Raw genomic sequence first — 19,432 nt, 5'->3', positions numbered from 1 at the left:
CATCAGCCTAGTACACTATGGCAATGCTACTGACACAGTGGCCATTCTTCTGTCACCAGACCTCACAAAACAGAACAAGAACTAGGTGGAGAATTTGCTTTTATCTAGTCTGCAGATTGCTTGGTTTTAAACAATTTTATACCTAATTTTGAAGCTTGTGTGTATGAATCTTATTTTAATTTAACAAATATGACAAATCGTTGTTACAATAATATCCACTAAGTTATTCTAACCTTCCCCCAAGTTACTGTAGTCATAATCTGTATACATAGATTTACTTTTTTCTTTCTATGTTTGTTTCTTTGGCAGGTCACCATCATTGCAGATGATAACTGCAAATTTTTATGCTGGTCAAGAGAAAGATTAACTTACTTTCTGGAATCAGAACCTTTCCTATATGAAATATTTAGATATCTTATAGGAAAAGATATACAAATAAGCTCTACTCGTTGAATGATCCCACCTTAAATGATAAAGTAAGTGTTTTTCTGAGTATGTTTATTTCGTTAAATAAATATGTATAGTGAGATATAAATCACTTTATGCAATATATATTTTCCTGAATTTTCATTAATTAGTCATATGTTAAGTGAAGTGGGGATGTTTGTAATTCAGAGACCCTTCAGGGGATCATTTCTCAAGAGTAAGGAAATATTTTGTTATTATTATATTTGCCATTACCTAGTGAGATGTCTCTAAATGTCAGGGACTTCCATTTGTGGTAATGAGGTGCTATCCTCTCATAAAGGATCTTCTAAGCACTCTAAGGAAGATGGTAAGTGATTGGGAGGGAGTCGGGGGGGTGTGGAATAGGCCAAGGAAGGCAGGACTGTGGCTGCAGCCTGAGAAACGCCGACAGATCCCAGCAGGCAAGAAGATGGCATTTTAACCCTGGTGTCCTCCAGTTTTTCTTGTGCATCCTCCTAATCAAGCTCACTCCTAGAAAGCCCATACGTGATGAGAGAGGTATGGAATGGAATCCTGTATCAATTCAGTTAGGAATTTCAGAGTTGCATAGGTCTTCAAATATTTGCAATTTGATCTTCATCTCCCCACATTTGCTTAGAAGGAAATTAAAATAATCACAGAAGAGAACTTGTAAAACATTGTTTCTGTGATAAGTACTGTTTTCCAGGGACTAGTTGAATATGGGCGTGTGTGTGCACGCTTAAGGCCATCTTGTCTGGGCTGTTTATCAAATTAGGTTGGTGTTTATTAATTTACAGATTAATAAATAGGCTATTGCATATGTTAACTTTATTATAATATATTTATAGTAATATAATAGAATAGAAATTATAGCTAACATTTATTGGGCACTTACTATGTACCAGGTAGTCTTTTATTTCAAAGAAAAGTAGATGCTGCTGCCAGGGAGTATATGATCTTAAGTCCCATAGGTGTCAGAAATCTTAAAACTTTGTTTTGTAGAAGGCCAAGAAGTTGGAACACCAGCTCAGCCTTTGCACGCAGATCTCCATGCTGGAAATGAGGAACAGTATAGCCAGCTCTAGTGACAGCGAAGACGGCTTACACCAGTTTCTTCGGAGCACCTCTAGCATGTCCTCTCTTCGTAAGTTATCCCAGAACTGATAATACTTTGTGATTCTGATGGATGTCACTGGAAATAGACAAATGACAACTTCAATCAGAAAAATAACTTAGCAAGCAACTTTTTGACAACCTAAAAGTATCAATTAAAGTAATGATTTCCAGCTTTGTTTTCCATATTGCACATCAGCTAAAATCCAACTTTAGAACTTTTATTTCTATTTCAGAAATTGTTCCCTTGTTTTGCCACATGCTTTTCTTAGGTACTGGTTCACTGGAATAATGTGAAAGAGTCCTGCTACATATTCAGCTTTGTTGATTTCATGATTTTAGTTCCGGTTTAAGGGTAAACTCAGCAATGTGTTGAAAAGGGTAGAAAACAACTGCTGGATGTCTTCCTGCTGGCTGGTTCTCCAGTGTGAGCACTGAGAGTTAGCAGATGATCTGATAATGGAATATTCCTAAAGATGGCCACTTAACACTCCTTCATTCACACATCCACCCAGAGGCAAGTTTTCCAAGATCCTTCCATAGTTCAGATCGTTTTAAAACAGTTCAAGTAACAGTGATGACACAGATATTGAAGATTATAAGTAAAATGAGAAAAACCAAATTATCTTAAGAATTCATTGCTTAAAATTATTTTAAGAATTATTCCAAGAATGATAGTATAAGAACTTCGAACAAATTCCTAGAAAATATAAAAAAGACAGATAAATTCTCCCATCACATAGACTAAAAACTATTAATATTTCCAATTGTATGTTAATCCAGAGCAACTTCTAACTAAATACAGTTCTACATTCAACAATCTTAAATGTTTATGTAAATGATCTTCAACTTTGGATGTTTTAGATAAATCGGGTTAAGGATTTTAACTATTGCATAGTCAGGAGAGGCTGGAATTGACAAGGGCACATAATAGGTATAAGCCTCCAAAGCAAAGTCTAGGCATAGACTTTGTGTACCTGAAGGAGATTTCAGAACAAGGACAAGTAAGAAATTAGAAATGGCTGTATTTTATTCCAGAGTAACTTTTTGAAAGTCACTGAGGTTGAGCAAACTATGAAGTCTACTCGCATATCAAATGTATCACCCACCTTGTTGAAGCAGTTTGGTGGTCAGTAAGCATTTCAGATGGACCCATCTTAATTACATATAGAGTGATTACTGTACTAAGAAAGGTCAGCAGAAAAAGAATTACAGTAAAATACTTTATGTGAATTTTTTTTCTGTAGCATGGGTTATTTTTGTAGTTCTTTTTTTTTTTTTTTTTTTAATTTTACAATATTGCTTAGGAAGTACCGAGACCAAGCAGTATATAATATGAGCATTTGTTGTCTTAAAATCAATATTGTTTTTCTATAATGTTTTATTGTACAATCTAAATATTCTGGGGTAAAAAACATTTTAGGGAAACAAAAGCTTATGTAGAGTATGTTGTTTAAATAGAATTAAAGCATGTTTTTGAGATTCATGTTTGTGCTGTACTTGCCTTCAGAAACCTGTATTTCCAGGTGTTCAGTGGATATTTTACACATGGTGTGCATACAGGCCTCGATTCTTGCTGTAATAATTACTAGCTATGTGACTTGGAGTAAGTCACATGACCTTTCTAATCTGACATGAGCTTCGTATTTCAGCGTAGGCCTGGATCTGGTCACAACTTCTAGTTGGTTTCCTCCCCTCTTCCTTATGGGGAATCATGAGTTTAATCCAAACACTATTCCGTGCATGAGTAATTTAGACCTCAGTGTTTGTAAAGAAGTGCATTCCTCTTGAGTGCAGGGTCACATTTTTACTTCTAGTTTCTTTGTTCTCTTGTCTGGTTGTACTTTTGCCGTACTAAAATGTGTACCACCTACTTAAGTTGTTTAATTATTTAGCCTCAGGTTTATTATATAAGATCTTACATATTGATACAGGTGCGTCTAGCCACATATGTGTGCACATTTTTGAGTGTGTATGTGCGTGAATTACACAACAAATCCATGTTCATACTTCCTTTTGATGAGTCCTCATTCTGTGTCTCTTGGCTTCACTCCTACAGTTCAATGAAAGACCTTAGGACATGAGCACGACGTTAACACTAATCATGAATTATTTAATTTACTCTAGCATGTAACTCATTAAAACTTGGTTAGTTTTTCTTTCTTTTACTTAGTCTCAGCTCAGAACTACTGAAGACTGTTTTTGTTTCTCTTTTGCCAGACCCATCAATATGCCACCTACTTTTTCATATTAGAAATTACATTCCTTGTGAAACAGAATACAAAACCAATCTCTTAGGACTATGAGACTGAAATAACAAAATTTACCACATTTTGAGCATGTGGTACATCTTAGTAAATGTTAGGTCTCTAAAACTAGTGACTAAGCTCCTATTATTCTGAGTTCTGATGTGCAAATGGAACAGCCTGGCAGCTGTTCTCAGCAGTGGTATAAGCTTCATGAATGCTAATGATGAGAAGGGAACAGACATTCACTGACAGCAGCAGCTATTATTTTTTTCAGGTACTCTTGATATACAATCACATTTAATATTCCCTATAATCTCACACGGGAGGGGTATATTAGCTTTTGCTAGATGATGCAGCACTAATAGACAGCCCTTGTGCTCAGCTCACTCTGGGACACCAAAGGAGCAGCCACTGATTGGGTCACTGTGTCTCGTGGCAGAGGGAAGAGAGTGGTGGCAGAATCATGCAATGGCTCTTAGAGCTCCCACTGAGAAGTGGCACGTGCCACTTCCACTCATGTTCCCTGGACCGGGGAAGTCACTTGGCCAGAACTGCCCTTAGTGAATGGATCCTTAATCCTCCTGCAGGGGCTACACAGGAAGGGACTTAAAGAGGGAGGGAAAACAGGTATTTTGACAGTGACACAATCTCTCACAGTGAGTGTTATTTCATTTTACAGATGAGGAAATTGGACATATGAGATGCTTATTCTCTTGTTTCATTTCCACAGGGAGAGGTGCTGGAATACAAATCTAGGTATCACGTCTGATCCCAAAGCCCATGCTGTAATGCCATATTGTCTCTGTGTTTTAAAAAGAAAAAAAAAATGAGTATAACATTTGACTAGTGCTTTATAGTTTACAGGTCACTTTCACATCCATTCTTATATTTGAACCTGATAACTCTGCCAGCGAGGCATAGCTGGTGCTATTATTCACCCCTTTGCAGATGAGTCCACCTACACTCAGTGAGAAGGTAGTGGCTTGCCCAAAGTCACTTCCTTCCCCTCCAGCTGACTTCATTGGATAACCCTGCAACTCCCCAATTCTTCATTATGACCAAGCAGTGCTGCAAATAGGTTTCTATAGACTGGTTAATTTACATTTCAGTGAAATTTTGCCTTACTCTTTGTATGAGGGTTCTATGTAGGATCATTTAAAATTCTCCAGTCATTTAGTTTTTGGTTAGCTTTTCTCTCATATGTACTTACAGAATTACGAGCAATGCTACTCTCTAAAAATTAAATTGATATATTTTCCTAACTAAACAACTTAAAAAAAAAAACTTACATTATTCCATCTAGTCATTAACTCAAATATAGAAATAGATTTGAACATTAAAATGTGTGTGAACGCTTTTCATAATTATTTTTCAAATGAAGATCAGCATGTACCCATTGGTTTGGTTGACACATCTTCAAAGTCTTTTAATCTTTGGGCTCCCCTTTGGCCTTTCTCTGCCTCTCTGTGTGTGTTTCTGCCTCTGTGTGTGTGTCTCAGTTTTGTTTTGTTTGTACTGTAGAACACTGGTTCTTAAACATAAATGTGCATATAAATCAGTTGGCAATCTTATTAAAGATTCTGATGCACACTGGGGTGGGGCCTGAGAGTCCACCTGTTAAATAGATACCCAGGTGATGCTAATGTGGCCAGGACCTGCACTACACTTTTGAGTAGTGAGTCTGTAAAATTCCCTACATTCTAGATTTTTGTTGATTGCCATCCTCCTGGTGGTAATTAAGATGTTTCTTGTATTTCCTGTCTACTGGTAGGTAGGTAGGTAGTTCTGGTGAAGGCACTGTCTTAAAGATCTTGACCAGTATGGGATATAACACCACAAACATATTTCATAATGTTGTACAGAGTATGTTCAGTTTAACAGAAATGCAGTTCAGAAAAAGGTAAAGAGAAACAAAGTGAACTATTTCAATGAAATTTTTGCTGGTTCTATTTCTAAATGTTGTGCTGTTTTTACATGTCACATGATTGAAGTCCAGAGGAAGATCCCTACTCTTTACTACAAAGATTCTGTATTCTACATCAAATTATTAAAAGGTGAAGTAGCAAGATAGTCTGAGAGAAAAGTGGTTCCTATCTGTTTATTCAGTAGCTCATAATCCAATTAATTTAATTAATTTTGCTTGCTTCATTTACTTGAGTTTCATGGTTGGAAGTGGTATTGTGTGACAGGAGAACAAAAAGGGACAAGATATTCAGAACATGTGAGAATGTAATGCCCTCATATGGATATAAGCTTTCTTCTCTCTGCTTCTGGACCAAGGTGCTTATCAGGGTGCCTTGTCATCTCATTGTTGTCTTCTCTTCCTTATAAGGTGTAGCTCCCAACATGTAGTGTATAAAGACACATGCGTGCAAATACACACACATACACACACACACACACACACACACACACACGCACACACACAGATTGATTGTACTTTGTAGTTCCATCATTGATAAGTGGTGCTGAACACAGCCAGTGTCATCATAACCTCATTTTTGTTAATTGGAGTTAAATAACTGGTTGGTTGGTTGGTTGGTTGGTTGGTTGGTTGGTTGGTTGGTTTTTTAAAATCAACTGAGGCAATGTAGGCAATACAGTCAGTTGGAACTCATCTTTAAAAGATTTTGTTAGTTTAAACATCTGTGTTTTCAGAAATTATAATGAAGTTATGATCTTTAAAGACACTATGAAATATTTAGAGAGATGATGCTTACTGACAAAAAATATTTTCAAGTATTTTTTGTTATTAGTGTCAGGATGGTGCTCTGGACAATCTATTAATTTTATATGACCTAGTTGCACAAATATGCTTTAAGGCAAGTTAGCTTGCATCCGGTTAGTATTCTTGTTGGCAAACACTAACAATATATCTGACATAATGAGCTTCTTGCAACAATCTCATCTACTTATTTACCTGGAAACATACAAAAAGCCAATCAGCATTCTTAGTTTCAAGGCTGATTTTGTAAAATAATCTGCTCAGCTCAATTTGTTTCATTCTTCCCGTGAACAACTGTAGACTCATAAACAAACTTGACATGAACTCCACGGCGAGGTGGAGAGGGGATGTGATCAGGCAGCAAGAATAAGGATGTAGAGCCCATGAGCAGTTCTCAGACCCACCAGCATGACTCATGAAAAGCAGTACCCCCGCTTTGTAGGTGAATAGAGTCCAACTTAGGGAGGTTGGCTAACCTGGTCGAGGCCACTCAGCTAGCCTGAACCAAAGAAATGTTGAATTACTCCCAAGTTCTTGCTTTACTTTTTCCCTTTCAAACATCCACATCCACATGTGGGTGTAAACTTGTTTGGGTATGTTCCACCACTGCTGTAGCAGCAGACACACCCTGACCACTTCATGCAAGTTCTCATTTAATCAAGCTTCACAACCATCCACTGAGGTAAGTGCTGCCTTCTCCCCTTTTAGGGTTTCAGAATATGACATTTAATCTCCTCTGGGTCTTTATCCCCCAGCCGGTAGGGCCTGTGCTCTCTGTCCCCAGAACCCCTGCCCTCACTGATTCATTCGATGATCTCTATCCTCACACACCATTTTCTCATCTGTCAAATGACTTTAAAGGGATTTTATACAGTTACACATTTTATATATTTTAATCAAAAAGTTTAAAAATGATCAAGTTCAAAAAATGAAAAAAATCTTTCAATGAAAAGAATTGACTCTCCTTCAACCTAATTGCTCTCTAGGAGCAATCATGTTGGAACAATTTTTGTCCAAAATGCTAAGTAATATGCTGTTATTTATTGCTTTAGCCAATAAGCCTATATCTACTAACCTTCCATCCTCCTAGCTCACTTTTAACTTCTCACGCCCCTTCTGCTCAGTATGGTGACATCACTAGTTTTTATTCTTTCATTGTTTACCTTTGTTATATTAAATAACACACTGTGCCTCCATTTCTTTTTTTTTCTCTGAAGCATTTTTAAAGGACTTTAGCATCACTACCCTTTCTTATTCTTTCCCCCTGTCTACCTTCAAACTGTTGTGGGCCTCGTCTTTAACTTTTAAACAGTCAAGGTTGATAGCATATACATTCTATTCTCTCTTCTTTTTTTCCATTTTTTTAAATGTGATAACATACACATAATAAAATTTACCATCTTAACCATTTTTAAGTGTACAATTCAGTGATATTAAATACTTTGTTCTCTTTAGTAACTGCAATTAGGTCTTCCTTGCATTGTCTATAAGTCGTTTTGCAAAGTTTAAAGCAAATAAACAATGCTGACATTATTATGCTTTATTCAAAGCAAATAGTGGGCTGTGACTACGTTTCTTTTTGGTTTCAATGTCATGGTTCCTGTTGTACTCAAGGAGACTGTTCCTAATATCAAGTACAAATGGATTCTGCTTTTGTACACAACATAAAAATCATGCCACGGTTTATTCGATCCTCCTTTTTCCCTCTAACTTTTTTTATTGCCATGCTTGTTGGAACCATCGTATTCACTATATCCCCAGTATCTTCCAGCTTCTTATTCATTCCTTTATATGAAATTCCTTTCATTTCTTTTTAAAATCTCTGAGTGATTGTTTCATATTTGAATCATGCCTTTTCATACTGTTTTTTGTTTTTTATGGGTATCTCTAGTTGCCTTTCTTTCTCCTTTGCATTTTTTGTCTTATATCTTCACTCAATCGGTTCATCGATTCTGTGTTCCCTTTCTCTCAGACCTTTCTCACAGTCTCCCATCCTCCCACCTCACCCTGGACTGGTAATTCTCTTGGTCTGTTGCACAGCTGCCATCCTGTTCTCCTCAATTTGTCTGCTGTCTCCACAACCCTATAGCTTCATCTCTGGGACTGGAAGAGGCTACAGGACTCTTATTGTTGCTTGGCTGCTCACACCTGTTGCCGTGCAGCTCAGGGCCCTGACCACCCACGTGAGTAGTCAGGAATTGCACTGAGGATGACTTCTCAGGCCAGAGAAAATCCCTTCATGGGAGCCACTAACTTCTTCCAACCTCCTCATTTCCCCTAATGTGTACATTTCTTTGCTTGAGTCCCTTGCTGCTGATGCTGAGTCCCTGTGAGAGAAATGAAGTACAAAGGCCATACCTACCCTTCAGCATAATTGTTCAGACAGCTTCAATCCAAACTCAGATTCTTTGATTAAAAAAAATTATTATATAAATAGTCGAAGGCAGGAAAAGGGATGATAATCCTTTCTGGCAAAGAAGCCATTAAATCCTTCTCCATCCCCATTCATCAAATATTGTATAATCTAATTAAAATTCTAACCCCCTGTAAGGTTTTAATTTCTTGCTAAAGCAGTTGACCATATGGTTCAACATAATAAAAATAAGAACACCTTGAAAGGAATGACGAAAATGTCATCAAAGTTAACAGAGAAGATGGAAGAAAACCTCTCACATTATATTGGATAATTTTCAAAAGTGCAATTCCTTTTTAGTGTTTCTGAGCAAAGAGAAAATTCACTTGACAAACTTCATATCATGGTACTGCATTTATCTAAAGATCAAGCTCGATGTCATTTATTCTCTGGAACATACTGACCTTCACTCTGGATTTAAGAACAACAGATATGTCTGTTTACATTGATTTGCTAGGAGAGGCTCTTGGGCCCTCATGATTAGAAGCACACTGAACTAGAAATAAGGCTACTAAGAACAGAATTCTGTCAAAGGTAATTTCTCTTACCTAATTTTTTACTGTGTAATACCAGAATTTTGGCTATTATATAAGCTCTCCCTGGTCTGCATATAAAAAGACTTCCTGTGGTTCTTCAGGACTTTAGGAAGACAGAAAAAGGTCTGGGGGAACAGCCTGAGCCCATCCTCCATGGAGGTCCATGACCAGCTCACATTTTGCAAAGGACCTTCTAGGATGCCCGGTGGGTCTTACTACCAAGGTCCTGTCCCCTTCAACTAGGATCCAGCACTGGCCGCTGCCTGAACAGGTCTGCTGAGGAAAAGCTGCTTCCTGGACCCAAATCCTCCTGTGGGTGTTGGGTGTCCACAGTGTTGTCATTCCCCATGCTCTGGCGCTCGTGGAGGTGTCCACTGTTGGCTTCAGGGCTCTTTTCTAAGTCTCATTCTTCTCCGTTTGCTCAAGACCATGTTTTTGAGTTTGAGTTTTTCTTTCTTATCCTCCGAGTTGCTGCCTAGTGCTACAGTTCTCTTTCTTACCTGAACACATTGGGAATGTGGGGTACAGCTCACAGCAATTCTGCCCCGCTGGCTGTACCTTCTCGGTGCATTGGTGTCCAAGGAAGGGACAAGTAAGTCTTTTGGACAGAAGATTATTTCCCTAGCTGGTATAATATGAAACATCTTCCAAGCAGCAGTAACTCTTGACATAACAGTTTAACAATTTCATACCAGATAAGTCTGGATTGCAGTTTGGTCTGAGACTGTTTGTTTTACATACTTTTGTGGTAAACTCTGTTCATTGGCAGCACAAGCCAATTGGAAGGTGATTATAGCTAAATAGCAAAATATAATGCTAATTATCTCTTTTTGATTATAAGATATAGTTAAGCACTTCTGTCAACTGTAAAGTGGTTTTAATAGAAGAAGGATAAAAATCAGTTTTCTGGAAAATTAATGGAAATGAAATTATTTGCTTTTCTAGAATTTAGAATAAATGAAAAGTAAAACATACAGAAGTCATGAACTTCATAATAACGTCCTTGAAGGTCAAAGTAATTCGAAAAGCACTTAACTAAAGATAAGCTCAATTTCTTCCCCTCTCCTCACACTCTCACATGTAAGATATTGAGCCTTCTGGGCAAATTTCTGATGATGCATCAGTGCATAAAATTAATGAAAAACCAGGCAAACTTGTAGAAAGAATTTATTTATGTTCAACCTGTGAAATGTAAGATAGTTCCCGTGAAGCAGAATATTCATATTCTCTGTCTCTGTCTCTGTCTCTGTCTCTTTTTTTATGCACACTCCAAATTGGGTTTGGATTTATTAGTGTGCAAAGTAATGACTTCTAGCAGTGTAGTGATGGCCTCTGAGACTTCACTGAACCAGCAAGTCCCCTGCTGAGGCTGGAGAACACTGGGTCTAGGGCCAGGTACGCTCCTTGCTTTCGGAAGCCTGCCTTTCTTCCTACCTTGACAGAGGCAGATTGCCAGGTAGCCCCAGGTCAATGTCATACTTGGCCCTCGGTGGTACAGGAGCCCCAGGCTAACTGAGGTTGGTACAAAGTGTGGGCACTCTACAGCTGTGATTCCTAACGAGGGGTCAGGCAGCCAACTGGTCCTGGGTAGCTTCTGGCAGTCACAGATCAGGTTGAGTTCCTGCTGTCTTCCAGTGCATCTGCGGGAGTAGGGGAAGAGCAACAGGCACTGCCGTTGTGGGAACTGGGACCTAGGAGAGTCACGGGTTCTAACCCAGCCACAAAGACTGAAATGAAAGTGCATCTAGTGTTCTCCATGGGAAAAGAAGTTTAGCAGAAAAATCCAATCTTGCTGGGCTGTTAGGGCCACCTGATTTATCACGTGAGAATATGTTACAAAGTGGTTCACTCCCTGGTGAGAAAGGCATTCATCCATAGCAGTTCTTCCACTCTTTGCTTTCACAGGTTGGCCAGGTTGTTTTTGCTTTAGCTTCTGAATACAAAGTAGAAATGATTGTATGGATGAGGTTACTGTGAAAAAAGCATGTTGAGTACCTGACAAATAAAATAAGATACAGCCAGAGACTATGTTCAATTCATTTTTACTTCCCCAACATTTAACCCAGCCCTTTGCAGTCACTTGGAGATTCTTTTTGTTGATTGGATGAAAACTTTGTAGTCCGTGATGGTATTGACAAACTTTATGGACAATTACTTGAGGGGACGGAACACTTTGCTGTGAACACTGTCGAATCAGTTATGTGAAGTGATTTCCCTCAGGATGTGACATAGAATATCGTGTTAACAGTTTCTTTTTATAGAGAGGGCTTACTGTAATCCAAGACCAGCCTGCACTTGTATGCTGGTGCTACCCCACTGATAGGGTGGGGGCTTGACCCATCAGAGATTAAATGTGATGGCCATGTGTCTTTCCCACGTCCTCAGGATCAGCTTTCTGAAGGCTCCGTGCAGAGTTTCAGAGGAGAGCTTTTTTTTCATGTAGTAAGTAATTATCAGGGACCTGGCCATGTATGGGGTACTTCCGAGAGGCTGCAGGACAGAGGAGGGTGTGGTGACAGCCCTCGATATACTTGTTTTCCAATAAGAGAGAGATGCAAGTACTTGTCACCATGATATGATACAGAAGTGTTAGGACTATAGGTTAGAGGAGAATCGAATCTCCCGACAGGAGGAATTAGGAACGATGACAAATGAAGGAGGTGGGGTTTGAACTCCACTTTGAGGAATGAATAGGAATTTCGTGGGGGAGGGAGAGGGGGGGAGAGACTATTCCAAGTGGAGACAAAAGCAAGAGGAGGAGGGAAAGGGTAGGTTGGATTTGGGAAACCGAGTTTACGAGAGCTTGCACTGGATGGGAAGGAGGCCCAGCCTGGAGACCCCTGATGTCATCCCAGGACTGTGATGGCTCTTGCCTTACTATATTTTAATGTTATATAGTAACCACCACAGCTCTTCCTTTCCCAAGTTCTTTCACAGAGAAGCTGGAAGTTCTTAGAAAGTTTTCACTAGGTCATTTCCAATTGTTTTGGGTCCTCTTTTAATTCTCTTTCAATGGAAAAATGCAGTGATTAGTGAAGTAGTCAAAGGGTCAGATGGATAGCAGCCTCAGGATACTGTAGAATGTCACGCTGGGTTGATAAATGGGCTTAAAAACTAGAGATCAATTAGTCTCACTTCCCCCGTCAAAATAAACTGGATGTATTTCTGTTATGTGTGTTATACAGTTATGTCTGAATGTTCTACATTATTGATTTGTTTTAATGCTCTTAGACATGCCGTCTTGTTTGTTCTGAGGGTTTCATCTGATTACAAATACTCATCTTAAGTTAATATTTCATGAGACTCGATCATAACTTGAGGCTAGAAGTGATGGAAATCGTGGCTATTATTTTTTAAAAAAAGACAATTATGCTACTCTCAGGGCAGTTTAGAATGAGAAACACAAACCCCTATTTGAGCACTAGTTCCATTTCCTTTATTTACCATCCCTGTGGACGATGATGAATTTTAACGTTTTCTTTTTAAGTGCTTAATTATTTATTTATTTTTAATAAAAAGTTATTGGGGGTGACATTGATTAATGAAGTCAAATGAATTTCAAGTGTACAATTCAACAGCATGTCGCATATATATTGCACTGTGTATTCACCACCCAAAGTTAGATTTCCTTTCGTCACCAAATACTTGACCCCTTTTACTCCTATCTACGCCCATTCCCTGTGGTAACCACGAATCCATAGTCTGTGTCCATGAGTCTCTATTTGTCATGTTTCTTTGTCACTTTCAGTTTTATATCCCACGTGTGAGTAAAATCATATGGCTTTCAACTTATTCTGCCCCATTGCCCTCCAAAGCTCATATTAATACACTCATTTTATTGACTAACAGACATTTACAAAATGTTTATTATACCCCACACACTGATCTAAGTGAAAACTTTACAAATATTAGACATTTATTCCTCCTAACAGCCATATGAAGCAGATGGTATTATTATTATTATTATTATTATTATTATTATTATTCCTGTTTTACAGAAAGGGAAATCAAGGCACAGAGAAGTGAAGTAACTTGCCCAACGTCACAAAGATAGTGTTCACTGCCATTTGAGTAGACACGCAAATTAGAGGTCGTGTTTGGTATGTTCGATGTCACCTGAGTGAAAAAGGATAAAAAGAACTTGCCTAGGAGGATTCTACCTTGCTGTGCTCTGTGACAGAATTATGTTCTTGAACCATTTTAATACAGGTTTATTTTCTACAGTATATGTTAGTAGTTGTCTTTCAAGGAACTCAGTATTTTAATTAACTATAAATGTTTGAAAGTGGACAATTTCTATGTATGTTCAACAAACGCGTAAGCTATACCAGAGTCCATAATTAGGATCTTTTTATGTTGGATGATGTGGCTGTCGGTAGTGGCATTTCCCCAGAAATACTATAGCTCCCAGGAAGTTTTATTTTCCAGTTGGAGTTTATAATTGTTACATCATGCCAGCATCAGGACAGGATGTATCTTAAGTGGTTTTCCTTTCCGTGTCTTTGACAGATGTGTCATCCCCACACCAGCGAGCCTCTGCCAAGATGAAACCAATAGAAGAAGGAGTGGAAGATGATGATGAGGTCTTTGAACCCATGTCTTCAAAAACATTTAAAGTCCATCAGTTGCCTTGATCACAGAGAAGAGTCCAGTTACCAAGATGAAAATTGTCTTGAAGAGATCCTGAAAAATACCAGCACTTTTTCACTGCTTTTAGATTAGTCTGCTTTAGAACATCCAGACTGGTACAGTCTGAGGACCAGAAAGTGAGGAAGATTAAAAAATAGGAAGGTTATTTTAGCTTTCCTTCTTATTAGCCAGCTTTTTAAGTAGTTGTTTTACTGAGCCTTCTGACTAAACCTAGTTCTATTTTGAGATATTTATTTTCACAGTATTATCTAGATACACTATCATTTTAACTTTAAGAAGTCTTAGCGTTGTGTCAATGCAAATGCCTTTTTACTTATTTTTCCAAGTTGTAGTTCATCTTCCTTACAGACAGTTTTTTCTCTAAATGGTAATGGCGCTGTCCATTCGATAGTTTTAACAGATAACATTAAGTTTGAATTTGAAGTTGAAGTAACATTAAAAAGCAGGGAATCTCAGGCTTTGTTCAATCGAGTTCTTGGATGGAAAATTTTAAAGGAAGACGTGATTCGACTGGTGTTTGTTTCTCTCCCAGGCCAGACACATTACTCTACTTGATCGCCTTACTTATTTAGACATGGTATAAATAGCTTGATAATGAAAAAAACTCATCAGACTTTTCTCATATTGCCCTTATATTATGCTATTTATAAACTGGTCTGAAACCTAAAGCTGGAACGATAACAGATGGAAGCAGTTCTGAGCTCCGTGTCAGCCTTCAGCTGAATTCACTTACCTGTAGTTTGGAGCCATCTTGTCCCACACATTCTGGTGTGGGAAATACTTTACTTGTGGTAGGGAAGATAGCAGGGTCAAGTGGCCAAGCAAGTGTCACAGAATGCGGTGACTGACAGGGCAGCTTCATACTTTTGTCAGTATTCTTAAGGTTCAGATTGTTCCTCCAGAGCCATAGATGTCCCTTTAAGATCAGTGTCAGAGCTGTGAATGTGAACACAGCTGTGGCGAGTAGACAGTTCCACAGGCCATCCATGGACACCCAACCCAGATTGCTGTGAGAGCCTTGATTCCAGATCTCTCCTTTGTACTAGAGTCATGTTTTAGGAAACAGGTAGTCAACTGATGGGAAATGAGACATTTGCTTAAATCATCGGTCAGTCAGTGTGACCGTGGCACTGAGTTAGGTGAAGCCTGTTGATCAGCTGTGCTGCATCATACCCACTGATGTTTATTTTGTTTCATCCACCAGAACCAACTTTGAGTACGTCCCCTGTTACATTAAATAGCTAAGAAAAGTTCCAAATGAAAATATTTTCAGGTGTGCTGAGCCAAAAGCAGCATCTCTGGTGATATCTGTTAGGGAAGGTAAATAAGCTACTCTAGGGCCACCTCAATTTACTAAATCTTTTTTAAAGCTAATTATTTTAGTAATTTCACTTGTGTTAAGTTTACATGCTAGATAACTCACTGAGAAAATTTCCACAAACTGGGAATCCAGCTTCTAACATCTTTATCGTATGTTGGCTTATTAACATTACAGTAGAGAGGCTGATTTCATTTTGCTGCTGTAGTGGTCTCTTCAGTATGCTGCATTAGAAATTTATTTTTGGGAAATGATGCAAAGTTGAATGACTTAGCCTTGGATTTAAGATTGTAAAGATGTAGTAGGTTTAACTATCTCTTTCTGTGCCTGAGAGCCCATGTATAACTATAAGGCAATGGTGTTAATACTGCTTTTCTTTAGCTATTGGAAGGTCACGTAGCCCATTTAGTTTACATATGCATAAGAATAATTTACAAAATCACTCTGTAAAGTAATTATATATTACATCCTTCCCTAAGCAGAAAGTAATTTCAGATTCTGCTGAGGCCACATTTTTAATGTTCTGTGGGTACACAGAACCTTGGGATTTCCTTACTCTGACCCATCTTCAGGTTTGTCTCACTTTGTCGACTTCAGACAGTGGAGAAGGTCATCTCTAATGATCAACCCGGATGTGTTTGAAGGTTATTTTCTGTAGTGCTGGGAATAACCACTTTAAAAAGCACACTACTAAAATTAATGATACAAAGTCATTACTGCTTTTATTAAAATACATGAGTATGTGTGTGCATGCACAAGCATCAGTGTCATTGATAAGAAGATTATAATCTCAAGATTAGGATTCTTAAAAGAGTCACTTAGCTTGAATGGGAAACATGAAACTATTTTTAAATAAGACCTCTAAAGAAGACAATGAGACTCAGAGAAAAAGAGCCACAAGCCTTTTAGTAGCCCTCCCACATAGACTTGATAGAAAAGAAGCACATAAGAAAACAAGAGTTTTAAGTGTAGAATCTCCCCTGGATGATTTTAAATTCATTTATACAACTGAACAAGCATATCTTTGTATAAGGCATAAATACATAGACAAAAAACATGTTTGCTGCCAAAGTCACCAATTAAATGTTTTTTGGCATTCACTTAACTATGTGACCAAGGTTCAGAAAATGGTCTGCAAAAATTATTCTATAAATAACCCAAAATCTATGTTTAAATTCACATCAAGTCTATGGTATGAATCTGGAGTGGAACATTTATACCAATGTATGTATCATTTGAAATATTTTGAAAGCCCTCATAAATATTTATATTTATAGAATAATAGCACAGACACTAGATAGATCCTCAATGATGTTTATATATATATCTTAAATTGGTAATAATGGGTGCTATATAATTATTTTATAGTTATCATCCTTTGCTTTCTGAGATCTTTTCTGTATCTCCCTATGGTTCAATCACTTTAATCACTGGACACCTTTGTGCTTTGCTGCCATGGTGAGCACTGGGAGACGTCACCTTCTTCCTGTCTGCTTCTCCTTCCACGCGTTTGAAGCATTTCCAGTTTTGCATCTTGAAGCTGCTGATTCCTGCCTTTGAGGCCTTATCATGGCTTCAAAACAGAGTCACTTGGATTCTGGAAAAACTTTTGGGGAAAATTGAGGTAACCTACACACTGCCTTGTCCCTGGTGCCCCTAGGTAATGACTCCACCCTCCATTGAAGATTTTCATGCTATTGTATGGTGGCACCTGGCTGAGCACTGGCATGTGCAGGTCAGTCTTAACCTTTGGGGCCCGGTGCTCTCCTCCTTGCAGACCGTCGGGCACGGCTCCAAGCAGTCACTGAAATTTTTTTTTCATCTATTTTCATTTCCTCGGTTCTTTCTAAAGCTGCTCTACAGAAACCTCTAATCTTACCACGACTCAGTTTCCCCTTCCTTCCCTGTTTCCATCCCTGGTTTCCCAATCTTTTTCTAATCATCCCCAACTAAAGCGACTAGAAATTCTCACCTACTCAATCTAAATTCCTGAGGACTTGAAAGGATAGGATACAGTGTAGGGAGCTTGAGTTTGGGGCATCAGTATGGCTTCGGTTCTGTTCAGGCGACACATTTTCTCACAGGGTAGCCATGCTTTGATTGTCACAGAACCTGAAAATACCTTGTGTAGAATGACATATTGTAAGTGCCATTTAAGAAACCTGCCTTTAAGTACTATTTACATTTTTTTATGTTATAGCCTTTAAGTACTATTTACATTTTTTTATGTTATAGCTGCAGCCCAATTTTAAAGTACATAAGGGTTTTATGAATGCTTTATACAGGCATATTATTTATAGGAAACTCATTCTTTCTGTTTTTAGGTACCATCTACATTGATAAAATTTACTTTTTGATATATTTACATTTTGCCTGAATAGAGCCTTATAGTTTAAAATATCTTCATATATTGCCATTTAATCAAATAAATTTCTTACTTAGAAAATATGTGTATTTTTTATTTCATTCCTCTTACATATACAGTGAGTTTTCACTTAACGTTGTCAATACATTCTGTGACTTTGAGAAGTGGCATGATGAAACCAATTTTACCGAAGTCTGACTGATAGAAACGAGAGTTAAATTCCTACACATCTGATCAACGTTATAACAAGGCGATGTTATTTGAGGATCTACTGTAGTTGTTTGCTCTAACTCCGTGCCTAAAGGCTAGGATTGGTTCAATTAACTTCAGAGGTTATGGGAATCGCTCTGGTTTAGGTAGTCTGAGCAGACCTGCAGAAGGGGTGCTCTTGGGTCAGCTCCACTTATTTCCAAAGGTCTGCCATCTTGGCTGCCTTTGGCCATGAAGAGGGAAAGCTACAAAGCAGTGTACACAATGTTGACTGGAAGCAGCGATTGAGAAGCCTTCAGAGTTTCACTGTGGGGATATAGATCTTAACTTTGTAGTCCACCTTATTTTAACATTCCTTTCTGGTTTCATAAGGTTCAACAACACACGGAGTCACATGAAAGGGGCCAAAAGTCTCCCCTGGGTCTATTCTGTGGTAGGCATGAGGGACCGATCTTTCTATTCTTGGAAAAACCCACATTTCTTCCTTCATCTATCCTGGGCCTTGAAATGGGAGATTGAGAGCCCATCCCTTAGCTCTTAGTAGCAGGTCATTTGCACCACATAAACTTACTCCAATCAGCCCCAAGGCTAGACCCAAATGGAAGGAGCATCTTATACTACCACGAAAGGAATTCTGTCGCTCAATAAACCATGTCACCTAAGTCTGAAGTCCAAGTTCTGAGCCTTGAACTTCTTGCTGAGCCAGCTTTGGGGCAGCTTCTTCTTGCCTAAGCCTGTGCCGTGAGGCCTAAGAGTTTTCACCTATGTCCACTTGGGGGTTTTCTATGGACAGATGCGTTTATAGTCGCCAAATGGTAAAATTGACAATACTTGGCTATACGGATTTGTGGGAGCGATGTGGTGTTGAAGGTGAGGGGCATGTCAAAGATCTCTGTCCCCAGTTACTACTGGTCAGTCCCTAGCTAGGAACATGGAAGAGGACCAGGTTTGAGTGGAAAGACTGAGTATACCTTCTCCATGCTGAGTTTGAGGAGCCTTTGGGATAGTGGAGAGATGTCAAGTAGGCAGTCAGATAAATAACTCTGGAACTCAGTGAAGGGAGTCTAGGCTGAAGATATAGATTTCTAAGTTGAAGATGACACTGTGAACTTGATAGCTTCCCAATACATAAAGATTTTTCCGATAAGGTGTTTTTGTGTATGTGTATGTAATGAATGAATGTGACTTTATTTTCTTTTATTTTGAAATGTATTAACATTTGGATAGCTGTATAACTCACTGCCAGTATTTTCTAAATAACCAATGCGCAAAGTTGCAAAACCGTATGGTCTAGTGCAAGCTAGACCACTGTAACAGCAGAAAAGAGTCATTGGTATGTTTTCAGATTCCGTATTGCAACTAACCATGAAGAAACTATCACTTGTTGAGTTTTGTTGTAGTATCAGGAATATCCACAATTATCT

General features: G+C 38.4%; 1 protein-coding gene across 1 annotated transcript in view; it reads left to right on the top strand.

Moving 5' to 3' along the window:
- Positions 1-14,570, top strand: part of POPDC1 (popeye domain cAMP effector 1) — a 29,719-nt gene extending 15,149 nt beyond the window's left edge. Inside the window, 4 exon segments of the mRNA XM_039869521.1 lie at positions 310-427; positions 430-476; positions 1,432-1,573; positions 13,975-14,570. Coding sequence (XP_039725455.1) covers positions 310-427; positions 430-476; positions 1,432-1,573; positions 13,975-14,099 — 432 coding nt within the window. The 3' untranslated portion in view covers positions 14,100-14,570.
- The last annotated feature ends 4,862 nt before the right edge of the window (positions 14,571-19,432 follow it).

Source organism: Pteropus medius, unplaced genomic scaffold (assembly GCF_902729225.1).
Source record: "Pteropus medius unplaced genomic scaffold, Ma_sr-lr_union100, whole genome shotgun sequence".
NCBI lineage: Eukaryota > Metazoa > Chordata > Mammalia > Chiroptera > Pteropodidae > Pteropus > Pteropus medius.
This window is presented reverse-complemented; position numbering and strand designations above follow the sequence as displayed.